The sequence below is a fragment of the Haematobia irritans genome, chromosome 4 (genome assembly GCF_050003625.1).
Source record: "Haematobia irritans isolate KBUSLIRL chromosome 4, ASM5000362v1, whole genome shotgun sequence".
NCBI classification, from domain to species: Eukaryota; Metazoa; Arthropoda; class Insecta; order Diptera; family Muscidae; genus Haematobia; species Haematobia irritans.
In genome coordinates, this window is record NC_134400.1 from 75,066,915 (window position 1) to 75,087,799 (window position 20,885).

At 34.4% G+C, this 20,885-nt stretch overlaps 2 protein-coding genes across 2 annotated transcripts; one reads left to right on the plus strand and one right to left on the minus strand.

Annotated features, from left to right (window-relative positions):
* The first annotated feature begins 10,360 nt into the window (after window positions 1-10,360).
* On the plus strand, window positions 10,361-12,419 carry LOC142235583 (uncharacterized). The gene is made up of 2 exons (XM_075306843.1): window positions 10,361-11,253; window positions 12,185-12,419. Exons 1-2 carry the CDS (start codon window positions 10,361-10,363, stop codon window positions 12,417-12,419), a joined length of 1,128 nt encoding a protein of 375 aa, XP_075162958.1.
* Window positions 12,420-12,594: 175 nt separating this feature from the next.
* LOC142235585 (uncharacterized) lies at window positions 12,595-16,251 on the minus strand. The gene is made up of 3 exons (XM_075306844.1): window positions 15,176-16,251; window positions 13,466-15,115; window positions 12,595-13,405 (listed from the first exon to the last, which is right to left on the minus strand). The coding sequence occupies exons 1-3, from the start codon at window positions 16,249-16,251 to the stop codon at window positions 12,595-12,597; spliced, it is 3,537 nt and encodes a 1,178-aa protein (XP_075162959.1).
* Between the last annotated feature and the right edge of the window lie 4,634 nt (window positions 16,252-20,885).

The window sequence follows — 20,885 nt, forward strand, 5'->3', positions numbered from 1 at the left end:
GAAATTCTCTATATGTAGGGTTTTTCTAATATTTAGCGTCTTGTAGGGACGTAGGGCCACAATGTAGGACATTTTCACTCAACATAATTTGTAATAATTTTTACATTTTGGTGGCTCTAGAGGAGGAAATTAGAAGCCGGCAAGGCTTGCTCTTTAATAATGTGTGGTAAACTTTATTCCTGTAGAAAATTTTGTCAACATTTTATTTCTATAGAACATTTTGTCAAAATTGTATTTGTATTGTATTTCTATAGAAATTTTTTCAAAATATTATTTCTATAAAAAATTTTCTCAACATTTTATTTCTGTGGAATTTTTTCTCAAAATTTTATTTCTATAGAATTTATTGTCAAAATATTATTTCTATAGAAAAATTTCTCACAAAAATTTGTTTATAGAAACTTTTTCCAAAATTTTATTTTTATTTTTTTCCAAAATTTTATTTTTTATAACAAACAAGGTTACTAGGTTAGGTTAATTTGGGTAGAATTCTACCAACTGTGGCAACCGTGGTGGTAATACAAATTTATATTCTAAGTTATATACGTTGCATATTCATGTTTTAAGATAATAAAGTACTTAGAACCATTTTTGTTTTGTAAAATTTTTTAAATTTAACGAAAAATATAGTAGGGAAAATTGTTTGGGAATGTATGGGAAAGTAGGGAACTTTTTTTGTCCTTGTAGGGTAAGTAGTAGATAAATACCGATTCGAATTCAATACTTTAATGGGTTTTGGTCATTTTTAATGGGTTTGAGTCCGTTATGTAAACAATTGCACAGTGGGGTGGGTCGTTCAATTTGCGGATTTTTTTTAATTTAATGGGTTTGAGAACGTAAAGTAAACACTTGATCGATAATGCAGTTTCTAAAGGGTGATTTGTTAAGAGCTTGATAACTTTTTTTTTTTAAAAAACGCATAAAATTTGCAAAATCTCATCGGTTCTTTATTTGAAACGTTAGATTGGTCCATGACATTTACTTTTTGAAGATAATTTCATTTAAATGTTGACCGCGGCTGCGTCTTAGGTGGTCCATTCGGAAAGTCCAATTTTGGGCAACTTTTTCGAGCATTTCGGCCGGAATAGCCCGAATTTCTTCGGAAATGTTGTCTTCCAAAGCTGGAATAGTTGCTTATTTCTGTAGACTTTAGACTTGACGTAGCCCCACAAAAAATAGTCTAAAGGCGTCAAATCGCATGATCTTGGTGGCCAACTTACCGGTCCATTTCTTGAGATGAATTGTTCTCCGAAGTTTTCCCTCAAAATGGCCATAGAATCGCGAGCTGTGTGGCATGTAGCGCCATCTTGTTGAAACCACATGTCAACCAAGTTCAGTTCTTCCATTTTTGGCAACAAAAAGTTTGTTAGCATCGAACGATAGCGATCGCCATTCACCGTAACGTTGCGTCCAACAGCATCTTTGAAAAAATACGGTCCAATGATTCCACCAGCGTACAAACCACACCAAACAGTGCATTTTTCGGGATGCATGGGCAGTTCTTGAACGGCTTCTGGTTGCTCTTCACTCCAAATGCGGCAATTTTGCTTATTTACGTAGCCATTCAACCAGAAATGAGCCTCATCGCTGAACTAAATTTGTCGATAAAAAAGCGGATTTTCTGCCAACTTTTCTAGGGCCCATTCACTGAAAATTCGACGTTGTGGCTCGTTAGTAAGTCTATTCATGATGAAATGTCAAAGCATACTGAGCATCTTTCTCTTTGACACCATGTCTGAAATCCCACGTGATCTGTCAAATACTAATGCATGAAAATCCTAACCTCAAAAGAATCACCCTTTATATTAAGGAGATAATTATGTTTTTAATGGGTTTGAGGACGTTAAATAAATATGATCGGTGGGTTTTTTATGAAAGTTAATTGGTTAGTGGGCTTTAATGGGTTTGAGGCCGTTAGGTGAACAATGTCAAGATTGGTTTGTTTATGGAATTTTAATGGGTTTGAGGACTTTAATGGGGTTTAGTCCGTTAGGTAAACAATCCCAGAGTGGGTGGGGATGTAAAAATGTAGTTGTTTTTTTTATTTTAATGGGTTTGAGGACGTTAAGTAAACATTCCCCCGGTGTGTTTGTTTATGAAAATTTAATGTGTTGGATAACTTTAATGTGTTTGAGGACGTTAAGTAAACTTTCCCACGGCGGGATATGGAAGTTCAATGCAGAAGGAGTATGGTTGATGAAGTATACAAGTTGGTCGTTATATTTTATGCTAATCAGAATATATTGTGTATTGAAATTATTGAGAGATGGCGGATAACGGAGATTTGATTGCTGATTTTAACAAGAAAAATTTTAAGAAAATTATTCACTTGAAGGATATGGAGGCGCACAAGGACTATGAAATCATTGGTTGCTATAGAACTTCTACAAAGTATGGCGAATCGGTGGTTCTCAATCTGAAGGAGGATGATCAGATGTTTTATTTACCGAAGAGATTCAACACCTTGAGCGATGAATCCATTCAACGTTTAAGTGGGGGTGAATTCTCGATATCAAGGAAACCGCTTTCCGAAGAGGAAGATTCTCCTAGCAGATTGGAGTTGAAGCAATGTTCGTCTGCGGATGCTTTTTATATGTCATACTAACAAATGTATTACAACGAATAATAAACAAGATAAATAAATAATATTTTTATAAATACAAAAAAAAAAAAAGTAAATGAAAATGTTTTTAATTTTCAAATTTTTTTCTGAAAGAATTTGTATGGAAATGACCCATGGTGCATCACTATGCGAAATGGCAAACATTGGGACACACATATGTATTTTTGGGGTATGGTATGGTCATCGAAGAATAAGCTGTGATACATTTCTATGCGAAATGGCAAACATTGGGTCGCACATATGTATTTTTTGGAGTATGGTGTGACCATCGAAGAATATGCTGTTGTTGGTTTTTTTTTTTTTTAAGTTTCTGTCGCACAAATGGATGGCTAATTATGTGTCGTGGGATTTTGTTCTCAGTTGATTGTTTGCGTATATCTGCAAGCCTTGGTGCGTGCGTCTTAGATGCCTCTGTACGGGTTTGATGGAATGGCATCTGTGTAGAAGATTCAATGAATTTGTTTATTTTATATTGTAATCGATATTAATCGAGTCTTGAATTCCAAGCCCTTGGTTTTATTCAATTTCAATTCACTGAAAGTTCGTGTGTGTGTGTGTGTGGCATGTGGAGTGGAGTTGTATGATCAATCGTAGCATTGACATTGAAATTGTCGCTGGATTTTTTATTATTTTTTCTTTTTTTTTATTATCCAAGAACTATAGACCCAGTAACACAGAAGAAATCCAATGAGAAAAAAATACTGACCATACCCAACAATATAAAAATTTTGGTTTAAGTGAAAATGAATGTTTTTATTTGATGGTAGTGTTAATTAGCGCACAGAAATAGTCAGTTAAACATGGTTTCCCCGCAGAAAGATCGGTTTCACCGTGAAGATGCACGTTTGGAGACATTCGATATTTGGCCTGTAGATTATATAAGCAGAAATGCATTGGCAATGACGGGGATGTTTTATACAGGAGAAGCAGATATTGTTAAGTGTTATTTCTGTAAAGTTGAAATATATTCCTGGAAACAAACAGATGACCCTATATCTGAACATCTACGTTTATCAATAAATTGTCCTTTATTAAGGCGATGTACGACTAACAATGTACCTATAAATTCTATAGAACTCAATCAGATGTTACCTACAATGGGATGTGATACATGTGGTATACATGATTTTAATATAAAACGAAGAGTGACTAGTAGCAAGAGGAAATTGTGCTGCCCGCCATTTGTAATTATGATACTTACGTTGTTTATTTTAAGACATACTATCAATAAAGCTTGAATAAAAAAAAAATAGAATTTGTTTTATTATTTATTTATTAAGCTCATGATCAAGTCTTGAATTTTCTCAAAATTTTTTTCTAGATAAACAAAAAGTTTATAAACATTATTTACGGCACACGTAAATTTGTTATTTGAATGAATATGGCAAGATGTCTTATAGTTATACAAATTTTTAAAGCTAGTTTCATATTCCAAATTAATAATAGAACTTTTAATATATTTTTCTAGAAAATCCTTTTTAACCTTTCCAAAAACAAATATATACTTAAAATTATTTAGTGGCCATAGAACTTCTCCAACACGGCAGTAATCTATGGTGCCCATTGACCAATCAAGTCCGTTGATAAAATTTTTACAATAGTGATTTCGGGTTAATGCATCTCTATTAAGTTCTCTAATGTCCAATGGTGGCTTGAAGAGAAAATGATTAGCTATGACCGATGTGAAATCCATAAAAGCCAATTCTTTTATGTATATACTGCTGCGGTCGTTGGCATGACAGCACTGAAAATCTACTAGAGCAATTTCAGATCGAGGAATGACGTCCATTTTGCGATTGACTTGAATATATCTCAATAATCGAAAGAAGTCTTTGTTGAACTGAATTACATGAATGTTTTGACATCATTTATAAGGGCTTGGGATTCATGAACTGAGACAAAAATTTCAAACATAAATGACCGCAATTGGAAGAGTTACATTTTTGTTCTCTTTTATAGTTATATTTTATATTGCAACCTAAATATTTCAACAGTTCCAGTGGCGGTTGAAGATTTCCAAAGCTATCAAAGTATTCAATTTCATTGTTGTTTTTGTAATATGCTACCCAATGTGTTCCAGGACCTCTTAGGGAATCTAAATTTATTACACCACATTCTCTTTTCCAAGGTTTGCTTGGTAGATTGTCTCTCATAAATACTCCTCGAAAATGTGTAATATATCTTTTAGCAAATATGTATATATCTACATCCGTTAGTGGTCTCTTAGGTAGCATTTTAATTAGTTTTTTGCGATTGAATTGCTCAATGTGATACCCATACCCCTTTTAAAAGGCCTAAGACATAGACCTTTACCCATAGCAATTGCTTCCATATTTTTGTTATGTCGAATATTTTCTTCAAGTTGCTGTTTTGCGCTCTTTGCGGAATTAACTACTTTAGCTATGGATGAAGCGCCAGATGTTATAGCTCCCAAAGCACACAGAGCTGTTATTATTGGAACTAATGGAAGAAATCCTCCAATCTTGGGTACTTTAATAACTCTAGGAATGACGACATGTGATTTTTTCCCTTTAAACGAAGTGTTTATTACTTTGCGTGCAATTTTAATTGCTGTATTTATATCACGAGGTTTTTCCTTCTTTAAAGATGTTTTTGCCTTTTGGACAGCTGTTGTAAATAAAGTCTGTCGTTTTTTCTTATCCACACCCATACCAAGTTTTATTTTCGATTTCATGGCGTTGGTGACTAAATAAGCGTTTATTTTTTCGCCCAAAGTGCTATCTTTTGATTTTACTCGTTCCCATGCCTTTTGAGAAAGTTCTCTATCTGCTTTGTGTCGTTGATTTATATCTTCACTTTTTGAGTAAGCGATATCATGAAGTCGACAAACCATTTATTCCCTTGTCCCCTCTTTTAAGACGTTTTTCCAATTTTGTGCCTGGTCCGCAAAATTGATATCCTGGTAAATGTAGCTCTACAGGTAGTGAGTTAATTAAATTATTTACAAATCCACCTCCTTGGACAGAACTTTTGCTTTTGATTTGATTTTTGTTGTAAACAATCATTTTATACAATTTTTAAACTATAAACAAACAAACAAATTAAAAATAAAAAATAAATATATTCGAAATCGTTATATATATATCAGTAGTTATTATGCGGTTTATAAAGCAGGACAAGGACATCAAAATCCGAAATTTTGATTTCACACACATAAACTCAAACAAATCAAAGCATAGTTCTTTGTTGCCGAATTCTATAAGATGTTTAATAGTTGGACCATCGAACTGCGGCAAAACTAATGCGATGATAAGTTTGATTGAAAGTCCAAATGGTCTTAAATTTGAGAATATATATTTGTATTCAAAGTCTTTATATCAACCAAAATATGAGTATCTCAGAAGACTTGTAAGCCCAATAAAAGGCATGGGATACTATATGTATAACAATAATGCTGACGTTTTAACCCCGAATGAAGCAAAACCAAACTCGATTATGATATTTGATGATGTAGCGTGCGACAAACAAAATAATATACGCGACTATTTCGCAATGGGTCGCCATAAGAACATCGATTCGTTTTATCTCTGTCAAACATACAGTCGAATCCCAAAACAATTAATTCGTGATAATGCAAACTTAATCGTTGCTTTCAAGCAAGACGAAACAAACATTAAACATATATACAATGATCATGTCGGTAGTGACATGCCTCTGGGCCACTTTATAGATATTTGTCGAGAATGTTGGAAAGATAGATACGGATTTTTGGTTATAAATAAAGATGATGAAATTCGAGATGGACATTATAGAAAAGGATTTGACACATATATTAGTCCTTAGTTTTAAACATTCTTCAGACTAAAGCAGACGCTATATCAATATCATTAAAGTCGCTTAGATACTACACCTCATTACTTTGTGGTAATTAACATCGAAATAACAGTTCAATACCCCAACAGGGTCTGTTGTTTAGTAGTCCAACAGCTGTACAGGGTCTGTTCATTAGCCGTTCATGACCTATTCAATTCCTGTTTGACATCTGGTTAACGAAAATTGTACACCACATCCATTCTATATTATCATTATGAATGAACACGTGTTGAGAGAGTTAATAAAATCGAGAAAATCTTTGAAACAAAAGTTTCGAAGCATAAAATTAGGCGATGACGAAAAATCCAACAAGCTAGAAAGCACATTTAAGCCATTAACTATACCGCTGAATAATTTTATAAAATTAAGAAGTGAGAACATAAAAACGGAGTTTCCAGAAAGTCAGATTTTCAAATATGAAACCAGTACCCCAAAAAGAGAAAACTCACATAAACCACTTTTTGATATAAACTACCACATGAATAACTTTAAAACTGACTCAAACGATGTCGTAGAAGCAGACGACGAAGAGGTGGGGGAGCATTCAGAAAAATATTTTTCACAAGCAGATGATGGAGATAATACTATAGACTTGTCTACACTACAAACAGTAAAAACTCTTGATACTATTTTTGGCCCACATAAAGACAAAAATGGATTGTGGTCTTTAGGCAATAGTCCCATTCGAATAAATAAAGATAAAATAATGGAATCAACGTTGGGAATTCACACCAGGCTTGTTTGAATTAATTGTCCATAAAGAGCCGAAACATTATGATGCTGTGGAACTAGACATATATAAAAAAATTTTATCAAATACTAATGCCCACCGTAGGAATTTTGATGCAAGCGGTCAAATAAAAGGAAACAAAGGCTACAAATACAATCACATAATAAACAAGTATATAAAGCAGTAAATTCGGCCGGGCCGAATTTTAAATACCCACCACCATGAATCAAATATGATAGTTTACTTTGAAAACTCTTCGTCGTAGTGGGTTACTTGATAATATATAGAATTTTAGGGGGTTTGATGACAAATCTTCTCCCAAGCAAGTCAGTTCCCGAAGACAAAAGATTCTACCTATGAAGACCAGATCAGATTCTGGATTTATGAGAACCAATTTTCGTGTATATGATGAAATTACGCCTTGATTTAAAATCTTAAATATGTAAATTTTTTCCGCCATTATTTAAATACGATGAGTAAAATCTGGAAATTTTACTTTCAGTTTGAAGCAATTTTCATGATCAGTGCGCCTGCTATACCCTGAAAGAAGTGTTTTCTTTTTTGAGAAATGTAATATTAGACAAGCAAAGTTTTCTTTCGACACAAATTTTAGAGACAATCGTTGAATAAACGAAAATACTTTATAAGAAAAGGAATTTTCGTTTGTCAAAACTTTCATTATAGATTACAAAATTCCAGCAAATCGGATAAAAACTACGGATTCTAGAAGCCAAAGAAATAAAGCCGGGAGATCGGTGTATATGGGGGCTACACAAAAACATGGACCGATAGGTACCATTTGCTACTCACATATTTGTGACCAGATTTTCAATTTCAAACAAATCGGCTAGAAACTATAGTCTCTAGACGCCCAAGAAGTAAAAATAGAGAGATTAGTCTATATGGGGGCTATACCAAAAAATGGGCACCATTTTCGGCACACCTTTTTATGGCCCCAAAAGAACTCTAGATTTTCCCAAGAAGCAAAATCGGGAGATCAGTCTCTACGGGGGCTATATCAAAACATGGACCGATGAGCACCATTTTCGGCACACCTTTTTATGGTCCTCAAATACATCTAGATTTCCAATTTCAGGCAAATCGGATGGTAAATATAGTTTCTAGAAGCCCTAGAAGCAAAATCGGGATATCGGTCTGTATGGGGGCTATACCAAAACATGGACCGATGGGCACCATTTTCGGCACACCTTTTTATGGTCCTCAAATACCTCTATATTTCCTATTTCAGGCAAATTGGATAAAAACTACGGTTTTTATAGGTCCAAGACTCCAAATCGGGAGGTTGGTTTATATGGGGGCCATATCAAAACATGGACCGATGGACACCATTTTCGACACACCTCTTTATGGTCCCAAAATACCTCTAGATTTTCAATTTCATACAAATCTGATAGGAAATACTGTTTCTAGACGCGTAAGAAGCAAAATCGGGAGATCGGTCTATATGGGGGCTATACCAAAACATGGACCGATACGGACCATTTTCGACATACCTCTTTATAGTCCCACAATACCTATAGATTTTCAATTTCAGGCAAATCGGCTGGTAAATATAGTTTCTAGACGCCCAAGAAGCAAAATCGGGAGATCGGTCTATATGGGGGCTATATCAAAACATGGACCGATACAGACCATTTTCGACACACCTACTTATGGTCCCAAAATACCTCTGGATTTCACATTTCAGGCAAATCTGATAAAAACTACGGTTTTTATAGGCCCAAGACCCCAAATCGGGAGGTCGGTTTATATGGGGACTATATCAAAACTTGGATCGATATAGCCCATCTTCGAACTTGACCTGCCTGCAAACAAAAAACTAATCTGTGCCAAATTTCTAGACGATAGCGCCATTATTGAAGGCTGTAGCGTGATTACAACAGACAGACAGACAGACAGACAGACAGACAGACAGACAGACGGACATGCTTATATCGTCTTAGAATTTCTCCCTGATCAAGAATATATATACTTTATATAGTCGGAAATCGATATTTCGATGTGTTACAAACGGAATGACAAACTTATTATACCCCCGTCACCATTTTATGGTGGTGGGTATAAAAATCTGTTTAAAGATACTCACACAGGTAAAGGGTTAATGACGGTTAATTTGCAAAAGCCCAACTATATATATTGGGACGATCCGAATGAGTTAGTGGAAAGACTGAAATTACTAATTGCATCACAGGAAGCCGGTCACAATAATCAAAACAATGAAATAGTTTCTATAATTGAAGAGTTGAAAGAAGCCAATATAATACACTGATTATTCAATAGAAAATTTAATCACATAATGAGCGGCGATAAGTTTGGGCATTTTTCGAATTCTTCTGAACTAAAAAAATATGTTCCGAAAGTTTTTGGATTTGCTATTGACAGGAATAATAACATCGATTTCCAAAATAAAAAGCTCAAAAATTTGGGAGCGCCGGTGGAGGATACGGACGGAATCAACAAAGATTATTTACAAAAACAAATCGACATCTCAAGAGAAATACTAAAGCAACATTTAAATACAGAAATCGTCATACTTAGGCAAGAATTAAGGCAGATAAAGATAAGCATTAAAGATATACATAAGGTATTAGCGGAGATGCAATCGAATCCAGAATTGATTTACAATACTAGTAGTTAATTACAATATTAGTATTTAAAAATGGAGAAAAGGAAGATCGTTAACGAAATCCACACGCAAGCTCGAAAAAATTTCCCTCATCGGAGAGTTGTTACGAAGGGTATTGATGACTTATGGCAGGCAGATTTGGTTGAGATGGGAAACTATGCAAACCTAAATAAAGGATTTAAATATATTCTCACGGTCATTGACACATTTTCAAAGTATGCTTGGGTGGAACCACTTAAAACAAAAAATGCATGCGATGTATCTAAAGAAATTGGTAGTTTGAAAATTTGGATTGTAGATCAAGACAAGCGGTTGATAAACTTTCGAGGTGAAGAAATAACATTGCGTTTGCACCTTAAGCTGAAAGCAAAATGATAATTTATAATAATAAATATTATACTAAGGGACTCATCCAATCCATTCCTCAAGCTTAAAACACAACATCTGTCTGTCCAATCTAAGAGACGAAAATTATCTAAAGAAAATAAACGTTTTTTAAAATCATTAAATCTTCGGCTAAAAAATAATGTCTGAAATATTAAACGTGGGAGAAAAACCATTCTCTGATGAGAGCATAATTAAAAAAGATTACCACAGTTACATGCCATATGTACAATCTTATAAAAAAAAGGATGAAATTAGAATAACGATACAAAACCAAGATTTATATGTCCTACCGACTGAGAGTTATATTTACATAGAGGGTCTAGTAACGTTAGCGGATGGCGAAAGAACCCCCAATGGTAGATTGCGAAATAATTGCGTTGCCCACATTTTCGATGAGATTCGATGTGAAATCAATGGTATTGAAATTGACCGCACTCGTCATTTGGGTATTTCAAGCACAATCAAAAATTTTTTGTCTCTAAATGCTTTCGATGGGAATATGCTTCTTAATGCTGGATGGAATACAAAGGGTGATCTCCAAATGGATGCTTTCAACTTTTATGTCCCCTTGAAATTGTTGTTGGGATTTGCAGAGGATTTCAACAAAGTTATTCTTAATTGCAAACATGACCTAATTTTATTACGTAGTTCTAATGATTCTAATGTATGCTACTCAACAAAAGCAGATGAAAATGTCAAACTGACTATTCAAAATATCACATGGAGAATACCACACGTACACATTTCCGACTCCTCAAAACTCAAGGTGCTGAAGATCATCAAAGATGGAACAAATTTACCCCTAGCTTTTCGAAGTTGGGATTGTCATTTTAATCCTACATTTCCGAATGCTACAAAAGGTAGCTGGAATGTTAAACTCTCCGTAAACCGCGAACGCCCACGGTTTGTTATTTTAGCATTTGAAAATAACAACAAGTTTATACATTGTCATCTGGTGAATTTAAAAGTACACCTCAATTCGGATACTTACCCTTATGATGACCTTAATCTTAAGTTTGATGATAATAAAGGGTGATTCTTTTGAGGTTAGGATTTTCATGCATTAGTATTTGACAGATCACGTGGGATTTCAGACATGGTGTCAAAGAGAAAGATGCTCAGTATGCTTTGACATTTCATCATGAATAGACTTACGATCTGCCACAACGTCGAATTTTCAGTGAATGGGCCCTAGAAAAGTTGGCAGAAAATCCGCTTTTTTATCGACAAATTTTGTTCAGCGATGAGGCTCATTTCTGGTTGAATGGCTACGTAAATAAGCAAAATTGCCGCATTTGGAGTGAAGAGCAACCAGAAGCCGTTCAAGAACTGCCCATGCATCCCGAAAAATGCACTGTTTGGTGTGGTTTGTACGCTGGTGGAATCATTGGACCGTATTTTTTCAAAGATGCTGTTGGACGCAACGTTACGGTGAATGGCGATCGCTATCTTTCGATGCTAACAAACTTTTTGTTGCCAAAAATGGAAGAACTGAACTTGGTTGACATGTGGTTTCAACAAGATGGCGCTACATGCCACACAGCTCGCGATTCTATGGCCATTTTGAGGGAAAACTTCGGAGAACAATTCATCTCAAGAAATGGACCGGTAAGTTGGCCACCAAGATCATGCGATTTGACGCCTTTAGACTATTTTTTGTGGGGCTACGTCAAGTCTAAAGTCTACAGAAATAAGCCAGCAACTATTCCAGCTTTGGAAGACAACATTTCCGAAGAAATTCGGGCTATTCCGGCCGAAATGCTCGAAAAAGTTGCCCAAAATTGGACTTTCCGAATGGACCACCTAAGACGCAGCCGCGGTCAACATTTAAATGAAATTATCTTCAAAAAGTAAATGTCATGGACCAATCTAACGTTTCAAATAAAGAACCGATGAGATTTTGCAAATTTTATGCGTTTTTTTTAAAAAAAAGTTATCAAGCTCTTAACAAATCACCCTTTAGATACGCAGTCCTGTATGACATGTATACCAAATTCCAACAAAGCTTTTACTTGAAAGAACCACAACCATTACTATCCTGTTTGGAATTCAAAGATAACCCAATTAGTGTAATTGATGTTAGCTATCAAAACGAAATGATAAAAAGTGGACCAATAGACGTCAAAATAGAGTTTGAAACTAGTAAACCTATACCAGCAAATACATCTGCATATTGTTTAATAATCCATGGTCCATGAATGGTAACATAATAATGCTGTTACCATTCCCTTTTCAAATAAATAAAACACAATCAATTTATTATAAATCATAAATCTATATTCTTTTTTATTTTTTTTTTTGTTTAATAGAATATATGTAAGTATAAATATACAAGATGGATTATGTGTTATAAAAATAAAAGTTGAAAAATATTTATAAATATAAAGAAGAATTAAGGAATTCAATATCAGTATCACAATCCCATGAAATATTTAAGTCTACATCCATTTCACATGTAAAATCATTAAAAATTTCATTTAATTTTGAGTAAATTTCATGGTGACCCCAGGCAAGTGTATTAATGTTATCTTCTTTAATTTTCCGCTTAGTATCTATGGGGCTTAGAGTTACTTTGTTTAAAATATTAGTGTATATATTGTGTAGTTTTGATTTGAAATTTAGCATATCATCACTTACTTTCAACTGATTAAATAAACAATTTCTATAATTACTTATGCTATAATCCCTAATTATGCATTTCTTAACACCTTTGGCTTTTTTTACTTCTTCACCATCATCTAGAGTATAGGAATACATTTTTGGACCAAGCCCAACAAACTCAGTCATTATTCTACCGCAGTTTTCGTCTTTCATATATCCAATTCCCTTTTTGTTAAGCAAAGGAAACTGGAAAATGTTATTTGGTAGGTAGTCTGAAGTATCAAAATATGTTGATAAATCACAACGAATATCATCATAAACATCATCAGACTTTATTGTGTATATAAACGAGTCCGTATCCATGTAATTTAAAGATAACCTTTCACCAAACTTTGCTTTCATATAGTTGTAGTGAAAATCGTAAATTTTCCACTTTGCTAACTCCAATATACAAAATCCTAGGTATATTGGTTTATCATAGCAGAATGATGTTTCATTTTTTGCCTTTTTTCTCATGTCATTATTTTTGTCTATATATTCCTTTAATAATGGCTTTTGGTTAAAGGAGAGAACTCTATGTACCCTGTTTAAGATATATCCTTGCTCCAAACATTGTTTTAAGGTTAGGTAGTGCATCGTTTACCTATCTTTTGGAGTAAGATCACACACTAGCTTATTATGCTTAGATCCACCTATCTTTTTATTTTCAGAAGCCATGGGTAAGTCATTAAATTTGTCATGGAGGTTAGGTGGACAGGAGAGGGAAACTTCATATATGTAACCTTCTGCGGAATCATGTTTAAACTTTTTTATTTCTTCAGGGTCAAAAATAATGTTTTGTTCATCAACCCACTTAAAATTACCATAAGGAAGATATTGTTGCATTGCCCATCCATATAAATTGTTTACATCAAAGTACATAAGGTATGTGGATGGGATGGTTGGGTTAAAGTTTTTCATATACTTATTATTTGCTTTATGATATCTTTTACTACATTGGGTAATTCCCCCTCGAATTCCCCTCTTTATAAAATTAAACATATCAACATTCGTTATGAGCTCCAAGTTAAAGCCATTTGTAGTTATTAACTTGAGCATGGCGTCATATGATAGGCCTGGAGCAGTAAAATATTGACATGGGTCCAACCCGTGCACAGACTTGCACAATCGACGGAAGTTTTCAAAGACGTCTGTTAAAAGTAGAACATCTGTTTTTAAATATAATTCCATATAATCACGGAGTGTTCTACATTGAAATTTTTCCCACACGTCTGTCGCATGCTTATAATCAGTAACACTACAATGTTGATTATTTAGCCTGCTATAGAAGTCCTCAATCGGTGGAAGCTTGGTTTCCTCCAGCTTGTCAAAGGAATCTAAATATTCATAACAAAAAATACATTTTTTGCGCATTAATCTAAATTCATCGTCATTGGCAAAATGAGATTTGACTGTAGTCATCTTCTCATCGGAAAGATTTGTAGCTAGTGCGTCCAAACTGGATTGCATAAATCTAAGGGAATCCAAAAATCTATATTCCAAATGAACATCCCTTTGAATTTTAACTCTATGAGAAACAGAAATGTATAGCTCCTTATTTAAAGGTATTACTTTAGTTTCTCCTGGAATGTATTTGAGGAGATCTTTCACAAATAAATGACAATCATAGGACGAGAAATTATGGAAAAAAATTGGTATAAATTTGGGAACTTTATAATTTAAATTACAACGATTGTGCGCCGGACCCCTGTATACCCCCGTAATATGACAATGGTCCCGCACCCTATCATCTTCTAGACTTTTGTCACATATGTGACACAACTCGGCATTATAGAATGCGAATTCTTCTGCGGGTGTTAAGATATGCATGGTAGTATTTAGCGATAAATATTTGTCATATAAATCTCTGCAGTCATTGTCTAGACTTTTAACGAATTTTTCCGCGGCGTCTTCCCCCGTATACATTTTAAAGATGTCTAAACTTGCATCAAAACTACACTTAATATAATAAGCAAAAGCACATGGCTGATGCTTGTTTACTAATGGACCTCCACTTGTGATATTCTGTAGCACGCACTCAAAATCAGCGTATACCACAAATTGTATTTTTTCTATTGTATTTTTTCTATTTCTAAAAGTAACTAAATTGTCACCTTCTTTTGGTAAAAACGAAGCCACACCGCCGCACTCTTCTTTATGATTGCTCCATACATGATCCAACGATGTGTACTGTAAGCACTTGTCGCATATGTGTAGATGATGTCGATATGCAGTTAGTTGTGACGTCAGCAATCTAAATATATGTACATATATTTTAAATTTGTTTATTACTTTAAAAGTTATGTTGTATTACCTCGACATGTCATTTATGGTTATATAATGGGCTTTCCCAAAGTTCTCCAAAAGTAGCAGGTTAGCATGATGTTGCTCCTGATATTGATTTGTTATGTGAAAGGGGCCAACAACAACCGCGTTCTTGTCATCATACCCATACACATTAACGCTTATGTGCGGATTATTTTTCTCGAATTTGGGGATCTGTTGAATTGGTGTTGGAAAATCAATTCCTTCAAAGTCTATGGTGAGACCATTGCTAAGTGTTAATTTAGTATCACCAATTTCAACATTATATGCACTAGTTCTTGAGGGATTCTGGGGCGCTGGTTTGTCTAGCGCCGCTATAAGACTCCATTTGAAGCAGTATTCATCAAAATTGCGAATGTTGGTGCATGCTCTTTTCAACTCCAGCTTTTTAGGGGTGGGGATATACTGCGACCCTTTTAACACCGCACATTTGTTAATATTTATCTCCAATTTTTCAATGCGGGTGAGGGTCCACCCAGAATCTCTTTCCTGAAACTCACTCATCTTGGCTTTAATTTCTTCACACTGCGCCTCCAAAATATCGTTGACGTTGTCTGTGAGAGTTACTCTTACCATTTTTGATATGTGGTATATGTATTGCATATGGAGCTCTTCTTCCGTAAATTTAATATACTCCCCTATTAACTGTATATTAAATTTAATGCAATTATGCATAGCCAGTGAGTTCAGTACTAATTCTTTCATACTTATCCCCAAATATGCGAAAATCATATTTATATCTAAACAATCCTCAGGTATATGAATTACCTCATATGTAGCCACTCGGTTCCTAAATCCACTATTTATTTTTTTAAAAACAGACTTTGGGTTTTCTTGTTGTTGTTGTTGTTGACCCTGTTGAATTTGGTCGGAACTACCGATTTGCATCATGCGCTGCTGATGTACGTGAGGTTGATTAAGTGTTCCCGATGAGCAGCTTGGTTCCACATTAGGGTTCTCTTGTTGATGTTGTTGGTGTTGAAAATCTTCATTCATTAATCCATGTCCTCCGTTTGTTGAATGCAGCTCCATATGTAAATTTAAAGCACGCTTATTGAAAAGCATCCTTCCACACACATCACATCTTCTATGAAGCTTTACGTGTCTTCGATAAGATGTGAAGGATGCGAAATTTTCCCTACAAACCGAACAGGAGAACATTCTTGATCTTCTAACGCTGACACTTAAAATCAAATTAAAGCAGAAATCAAACCAAAGATCTGTGGCAAGCGCTTAAACCATTTAAGTAAAATCAACGAAACTTCTTTGAATTATTCCTTAGCATTCATTTGTTTATTTTATTCATTTTTTTTGTAATGTATTTGTTTATCTTATTCATTTTTTTATTCCTCTTGTGAGTTTCCCCATTCCATCCTTATACCCAAATGAAAAGACCATACAATTTATGTTTCCTAGGTATATTGGTTTATCATAGCAGAATGATGTTTCATTTTTTGCCTTTTTGTCTCATGTCATTATTTTTGTCTATATATTCCTTTAATAATGGCTTTTGGTTAAAGGAGAGAACTCTATGTACCCTGTTTAAGATATATCCTTGCTCCAAACATTGTTTTAAGGTTAGGTAGTGCATCGTTTACCTATCTTTTGGAGTAAGATCACACACTAGCTTATTATGCTTAGATCCACCTATCTTTTTATTTTCAGAAGCCATGGGTAAGTCATTAAATTTGTCATGGAGGTTAGGTGGACAGGAGAGGGAAACTTCATATATGTAACCTTCTGCGGAATCATGTTTAAACTTTTTTATTTCTTCAGGGTCAAAAATAATGTTTTGTTCATCAACCCACTTAAAATTACCATAAGGAAGATGTTGTTGCATTGCCCATCCATATAAATTGTTTACATCAAAGTACATAAGGTATGTGGATGGGATGGTTGGGTTAAAGTTTTTCATATACTTATTATTTGCTTTATGATATCTTTTACTACATTGGGTAATTCCCCCTCGAATTCCCCTCTTTATAAAATTAAACATATCAACATTCGTTATGAGCTCCAAGTTAAAGCCATTTGTAGTTATTAACTTGAGCATGGCGTCATATGATAGGCCTGGAGCAGTAAAATATTGACATGGGTCCAACCCCCATTCCATCCTTATACCCAAATGAAAAGACCATACAATTTATGTTTTTTTTCTTCTTTAAGGCCCGTATGCACCTCTAGCGAAATTTTCGGTAGCAAAAATTTATTTAAGTCTACAACAAAAAAAAACTGGGCTGTGTACACAAATTTTAAAACAGCTAATCGCTTTTAAAAATTGTTAATATATGTTCCAAATATTCCTCAAATAAATTGTTTATTATTTACAGACCTTTTAAAACTTTTACGCACACAATGATTGTAATAAATTAAATGTTTGCTGCCAAACTATGCTTTTGACAACCCTGTTATTTTCATTAGAGGTGCGTACCAGCTTACGAAATTGAACGCTACCGAAAATTTCGTTAGCATAAATAGCAATGCATTTCTTATGGGAATGAAATTTTTCGCTAGAGGTGCATACCAGCCTTTATATTAAAAACTTTATTTTATTTAAAAAAAAAATATTTTTAAAAATTATGTCATAAAGTTATTTATGTAAAATAAGTACTCTTCCGGAGAAAAATTCTGTAATATACTATTTATAACTTCAGGGTATAGTGCATCATACCCCGATATTACTCTAAGTAAAATATTTTAACGTGGAGAAAATGGATGTGGTGGTGGTGGTGTTATTATTTGTACCGACTGCACCAGTGGTCGGTCAGGCAAAGAGTTCAGCCAAGATTGCGGGATCCTCTGACCATTTTGCATTATATCAAAGCTTTCGTCGCTTTCGGATGGAAATAATGGTGGTGATCTTTCGCTATTGGTGAACTCCATCACCTCATCTATATCGTCGATATATATATCCTGGTGCCATGTATCCTTCGATACATAAATTACGTCGGGCTTGCCAGGCTCATAGTCGGTATCCTTTAATACTTCTGCATTGATAATCCTCTTATATTCATAGAGATCCTTCTTCGTCATCATTTGGCGGTTGTTGCTTGTTGCTTCCATTTTTAAGAACAGTTTTAAGAATACTATTTCCATTTTAATGTCACTATACCTCAATGACTTTCATATCTCGATAAGTCCTCAAAATCGAATCTGAATGTCCATCCACATTCCAGAATAATTGTTTACACATCAGCCTACACAACACCCTACAGTTAGAATTTTAATTTGTTTTTTCGGCATATTTTTCCCATTGCATTTTTTCTCACAAATTTATAAAAAGAAAAAATAATAAAGAATCCAGCGCCAATTTTATAGTCAATGCTACGATTGATCATACAACTGCACTCCACCTGCCAAACACACACACACAAACTTTCAATGAATAAACTGATTGAATTTGAACGAAACCAAGAGCTTGACAAATTCGTGTAAACAATAATGCCACACACGAACTTTCAGTGAATTGAAATTGAATAAAACCAAGGGCTTGGAATTCAAGACTCGATTAATATCGATTACAATATAAAATAAACAAATTCATTGAATCTTCTACACAGATGCCATTCCATCAAACCCGTACAGATGCATCTAAGACGCACGCACCAAGGCTGAGAACAAAATCCCACCACACATAATTAGCCATCCATTTGTGCGACAGAAACTTAAAAAAATAAAAAACCAACAACAGCATATTTTTCTATGGCCACACCATACTCCAAAAATACATATGTGCGACCCAATGTTTGCCATTTCGCATAGAAATGTACCACAGCTTATTCTTCGATGACCACACCATGCCCCAAAAATACATATGTGCGACCCAATGTTTGCCATTTTGCATAGAGATGCACCATGGGTCGTTTCCATACAATTTCTTTCAGAAAAAAATTTAAAAATTAAAAATATTTTCATTTACTTTTTTTTTGTATTTATAAAAATATTATTTATTTATCTTGTTTATTATTCGTTCTAATACATTTGTTAGTATGATATATAAAAAGCATCCGCAGACGAACATTGCTTCAACTCCAATCTGCTAGGAGAATCTTCCTCTTCGGAAAGCGGTTTCCTTGATATCGAGAATTCTCCCCCACTTAAACGTTGAATGGATTCATCGCTCAATGTGTTGAATCTCTTCGGTAAATAAAACATCTGATCATCCTCCTTCAGATTGAGAACCACCGATTCGCCATACTTTGTGGAAGTTCTATAGCAACCAATGATCTCATAGTCCTTGTGCGCCTCCATATCCTTCAAGTGAATAATTTTCTTCAAATTTTTCTTGTTAAAATCAGCAATCAAATCTCCGTTATCCGCCATCTCTCAATAATTTCAATACACAATATATTCTGATTAGCATAAAATATAACGACCAACTTTTATACTTCATCAACCATACTTCTTCTGCATTGAACTTCCATATCCCGCCGTGGGAAAGTTTACTTAACGTCCTCAAACACATTAAAGTTATCCAACCCATTAAATTTTCATAAACAAACACACCGGGGGAATGTTTACTTAACGTCCTCAAACCCATTAAAATAAAAAACAACTACATTTTTACATCCCCACCCACTCTGGGATTGTTTACCTAACGGACTCAAACCCATTAAAATTCCATAAACACACCAACCTTGACATTGTTCACCTAACGGCCTCAAACCCATTAAAGCCCACTAACCAATTAACTTTCATAAACATACCCGGCGATCATATTTACTTAACGTCCTCAAACCATTAAAAACATAATTAGCTCCTTAATATAGAAACTGCATTATCGATCAAGTGTTTACTTTACGTTCTCAAACCCATTAAATTAAAAAAAATCCGCAAATTGAACGACCCACCCCACTGTGCAATTCTTTACATAACGGACTCAAACCCATTAAAAATGACCAAAACCCATTAAAGTATTGAATTCGAATCGGTATTTATCTACTACTAGGGTAAACCGAACATTTTCCCTGGAAACATTGACTATGAGCTATAGTCAGATTGACACAAAGCACCCATAGACATGTACCCCTTAATTTTCTTAAATATATAACTGTGGTTTATCTCCCAGACCTATATGTTACCCCACAAATGCTTATGATTACTAATTCTGTAATGGTGGTTTAGGGTATGATATAGTCGGCCCCGTCCGACTTTCTACTTTACTTACTTGTTTAAATGCACAATTGAAAGAAATACGTCAAGTTTATATTGACCAAATTTTGACCGTATCACCCTTTAATCATATTTGTTGTTTTGATCTCAGCTTTAAAACCATTGCGTTGACTAAACTACAAGAGAAGCTTAACCAACAGAGGAAAATAATGTTTGTCAAATTTATTTGGGCAAAGCCCTACCCAGGAAGTTCTTTTAATTCAATTTTTATAACTTGGTTTTTTCATGCTATTAATGGGTAATTTTAACTTTCTTTGTTTCAAATAGGTTAAAAACAGAGTAAGGATTCATAAAATGGTACAAAGCATTTAAATTTTGTCAAAAAAATGCTAAATCCAATCTGAACAAATTGTGAATTTTTGACAATATTTGAGGTCAAACGTTTCTGACAAGCGTTAGAACCCATTAAAAAATTATAAAAATTATTCATTTGACAAATTATCACAGAATTTTTCAATTTACATCCAAAACATTGAATTCGGATCACATCTGAAGATGTGATGCAAATTCAGTGCTACGGCCGTTGA